This window comes from Antrostomus carolinensis, unplaced genomic scaffold, assembly GCF_000700745.2.
Source record: "Antrostomus carolinensis isolate BGI_N321 unplaced genomic scaffold, ASM70074v2 scaffold20747, whole genome shotgun sequence".
Taxonomy (NCBI): Eukaryota; Metazoa; Chordata; class Aves; order Caprimulgiformes; family Caprimulgidae; genus Antrostomus; species Antrostomus carolinensis.
Window position 1 is genome coordinate 71,496 of NW_010326910.1, and position 4,245 is coordinate 75,740.

Consider the following 4,245-nt stretch of genomic DNA (forward strand, 5'->3'; position numbering starts at 1 on the left):
TTGTTATAAGGCAGGAAAGGATCAGATGTGTCCATGAAATAACTGCTGGAAAACTGAAAGTGTCATGACTAAAATAATTAATGACTAATTAGATGTATGAAAACATAAAACACATTCAATACTAAACCATATAGGGAGAGACCAAAATTGGCATTGTTACAGCTAACAGAGTATTTTTAGAAATAGCTAATCAATGCACAATGCAGATTCCATGTGACGATGCCTCAGAGTACTACACTGATCTTTGTAAATTGGAAATGATGCTTTGGCCATAATTAACAGTGATTTTCAGTGTGGCATTTTTTACTTTTTAACATAAAAGTAGTAGTGAAGGAAATTATACATTGTGCTCAAAAGGAAGCAAAACCAGTAATTCAATTTCAACCTGCTTCCCAGGGTAGTACCACGGTTTATGGATTTTCTGTTCACAGGTAAGGGTTATTTTAATATAAAGCGAGCATGATATGTCAGATGTTTGATCCATTTTCTCAGGAGATTGCCCACCCTGAGCTCTTCATCCTCTTCAAAGGTACAGATTTATGAACTGCTGCATCCCTGATGCACACACTTGTATCTTGAAGTTCCTCAGGCGTTGCTTTTCATTGATGTCTCTTCTACTTTCAGAAAAGGAGCTCTATCTTGTTAAAAGACATCCTGAAGTCATAATCCTAAATCCAAACACCCTAATTTCTAACAGATAAAATGTTCTCTGAGCCTCAGCTACCAACCCAAAATGTGTGCCGCCTTCTCCTTGCTGGATCTTCCAGTCATTGCCAATGTACCTTCAGTTTCACTTGAGCTGTTTCTCATACAATACCATGACTCAGTGATGGAAACTTCTGGTGACAAATACAATTCTACAATGCTTAATATTCCTCATGTTGTTCTCCAGTAGTTTTCAAAGTTTACAAGTGCTAGCCACAAACCTCACAATATTTTTGTTCTGCTGTTTTCTTTTCTGAAACAGATGTGAGGAAGTAGTATGGAGCTCAAGAGAGGAAAGACCTTCATAAAATCCAGTGTGCAACATGAGAAAGTGCCACCAGTGCACACAGTTCCTGTCAACAAAGATGATACCGGGAAAGACAAAAAGGCATCTCTGGAGGGAAACCAAAGTGTACCTGAAGTCCAGCTGGCATGTTTGGCCACACACAAGAACTACAGATTTTCTACCAGAGCAGCAAAGAATGGAACTGGTGACCACAGCCTGGAAAAATCATCTGGGTCCTCCTACAAACTTGTAAGGAAGAGTAAAACCCATGACTGCGTTACTGAGGCAGACAAAACAGAGCAGTGCAGCCCCAGCAGGGCTTGTGAGGAAGGTTTTTCTGGAAAGGGTAAGGGGCGACTTGTCAATAGCATCAGCTTTTCAGGGATGTCCAGCTCCAGCAGTAAGAAAGAGGGTGTGGTCAGCCCTAGCCAGTCTGCATGCAGCAGTCAGATGATCGATTACAGGAACTTTGTGCCACAGATGCCTTTTGTACCAGCTGTCGCAAAAACCATTCCCAGGAAGAGGATTTCCCTCAAGAGATCTAAGAAAGGGCTCAGAGATATATTTCATATTAAAAAAAATAAACCAGACAGCCTCACATTCCTGGTTGAGAAGGACAAGAATCTGTCCTCTCCAGCCTGCAAGAGTGAGTTGTCCGGGCATCTTGCAAAGTATCTTTTCAAAACCGGAGAAACATTTGCAGCTGATTGCTTGTCACAGGACTGCTCAGACAGTGAACTGCAGTCTGACTCTTCCTATGACTACTGCAACACCTTGTGTGAAGACGTCGCCTCGCTGAAAAGCTTTGACTCCCTCACTGGCTGTGGGGAAATCTTTGCCGATGAGAGCTCTGCTCACTTGGAGCTGGAGAACAACAAAGAAGTTCTGCTGAGAAGAAGCAAGCACAAAGACAGCCCTGTCATGGGCTCTTTCCAAGGGGGTGTGGAGCAGCTGGCCTCTCCTGGCCAGAATGAAACCGTTGAATTTGCAAAGTTTTGGGACAACATCAACAAATCAGTGAGGCTACATCACAGTGCTCTGTTCGATAAGAAGTTGATGAAGATACCTGGTCCTGATGTGGAAAAGGCTAGAAGCCAGGCTGCTGCATCTGTGACAGACCCCCAAGTGTCACCTGATAAAGATGGTGACAATTCCAAAGAGAGCACCACAGGAACAGGAACGCCAAAAAGTGACAACCAGGAATCCACATCCACAAGTGATGAAGGCTACTATGATTCATTCTCTCCTGGACAAGATGATGAAATGAAGGAAGCTCAGACCCCTGGGGTCCCAAGTAAATTTCCAAGAGACAGCTACAGCGGAGATGCCCTTTATGAGCTCTTCTATGACCCAAATGAAGTAAAAATAAATCCAGTCCTAGACGATGACTTGTGCACATCTGAAAGTGTTTCAGAACAAGCCATTGAAATACCTTTGTCCATTTACAGCTTTCATGTTGGAGCTGAGGAGAACATGGCTTCCCAACCAGCTCTAGACATTATCAGCCAGGGGTTTTTCCACAGCACATGGAAAGGCAAAGAGTGTTTGCTAAAGCTCTGTGATACTGAGCTTTCACTGACCATGGGGATAATAAACTGGCTGCGAAAACACTCGGGAGTCGCTTCCGCCCCTGATGCTCTTCAGAGTTCTCAATCACAGCCAGAAAAGTCTAATGATTCATCGATCCCACCCAGCCCCAGCCCAGAGCAGAAAGTGAGCACAGAAGCACAGCAGGAGAAACCAAGAAAGGAAGAATCTAATTCATTTAATCTACCTGTGTCTTTGGATGAAAGCAAACATGCAACCCAGGTCTCTTCAGTAAACATGGCTGAAAGAGACCACAGCCTGAACTCTTGCCCTAACAAATCTAATCTGGATTTCCAAGGAATGGAAGGGAGTCATGACAAGGATTCATCTACGGTGCCTGAGACTGTGGAAACCACCAGAGCACCAAGTTATACACCACAATCACAGGTTAATGAAGACAATCTGCAGTTGTCTTCAACTGAGAATGAAAAGGTGACAATTTCAGAAAAATGTGAGACATCCAGAGATAAAAACCCACTGCCAGAAAATCTGAACAGAGAGAGTGGCTCCCACAGTTCTGAAAACCCTTCGTTAGATGATAATCACGAAGTAGAATCATGTTACTCCTACAAGACTGCTGCGACCTCACTCCTGGATCTCCTTGAGAGGGAAGACAGAAATAAACCAATGTATCAGTCTCTTTCTATTTCCTGTGACAAACCGCTGCAGCCTCTTACTCTCAGACACTTCCAGAGCTACATTAGCCCCACACCAACAGAGAGCAGCACTAACATAGTGCAGCTCTTAGAGCACTGTGTAACACAAGTTGCATCATTAAAAATCAGCTATGAAAACAAGCACCTGGAAGACAAATGCATTGGGCATGAAATGAACAATATAATTCATAAGATGGCCCAGTACAAAAACAAGTTATTGCTGCAAAATGAATGCAACTGCATTGCCCCAAATCCAGAATACTCCAGTACGCCTCTCACAAATCAATACAACTATGAGACAAGTTTCCAAAACAGCAGTCTGTATCATTGGAAGCAAAATGGGGAGCAAATTTGCTCTGAAGATCAGAAAAGTAGATCAAAAAACCTAGATGAGGTTACTAGAAGCAAGATAAATTTTGAATATGCCCAGCTAAATAATCAAGCACTCTCCTATTTAAAAGACTTTACATTTGATCTCAGTCCAAGTGACTCTGCCCCTGCTACAACTCTTAGTAGACCAACATTTTTACCTCTCTTTAAGTCTGTCTGCTCAGACATACCTGCTACTTTTTCACAGGCTTCATACAGCACCACGGTCTCTCTAGCTGACTCGGTGCAGCCTACGGAGGCTGAGCGGAGCAGCCCAGGGCGGTGGGGTTATGCAGAGACCCCCTGCAGGGCCCTGGCTGAAGGGAGTGCTCTGTCCCCTCACCCAGAGGCAGCGACTCCGGACACAGCAGTGACAGGGAGGAACCACCAGTAACACACCTGCATTGAGAAGGTGAGTGCCTATGGGAAGTCTGAAATTAAATGCGAAATAAGTAACTTCTGCTCCCTTTTAACAGCGGGACACATATGGCAGCACAGTCTGCTATATACTCAGGGTTTCTCAGTTTTGCAGTTTTATTGTTCTTAACCTTCACTTTAGCGTGGTAGTTAAGAGTAATCAAAATTTAAATTACACATTTGCCAAAACCAGGGGCCACATACAAAGCGTATCACATTCAGTGA

At 43.6% G+C, this 4,245-nt stretch overlaps 1 protein-coding gene across 1 annotated transcript; it reads left to right on the plus strand.

The window, feature by feature from the left end:
* The first annotated feature begins 967 nt into the window (after positions 1–967).
* Positions 968–3,997, plus strand: AMER3 (APC membrane recruitment protein 3). The gene has a single exon (XM_010171749.2). It carries the CDS (start codon positions 983–985, stop codon positions 3,995–3,997), a length of 3,015 nt encoding a protein of 1,004 aa, XP_010170051.1. The 5' UTR covers positions 968–982.
* Positions 3,998–4,245: the final 248 nt, after the last annotated feature.

Excerpts from the sequence above, each read along its gene's own strand:
- AMER3 (XM_010171749.2), top strand. The coding sequence starts at position 983 with ATGGAGCTCAAGAGAGGAAAGACCTTCATAAAATCCAGTGTGCAACAT.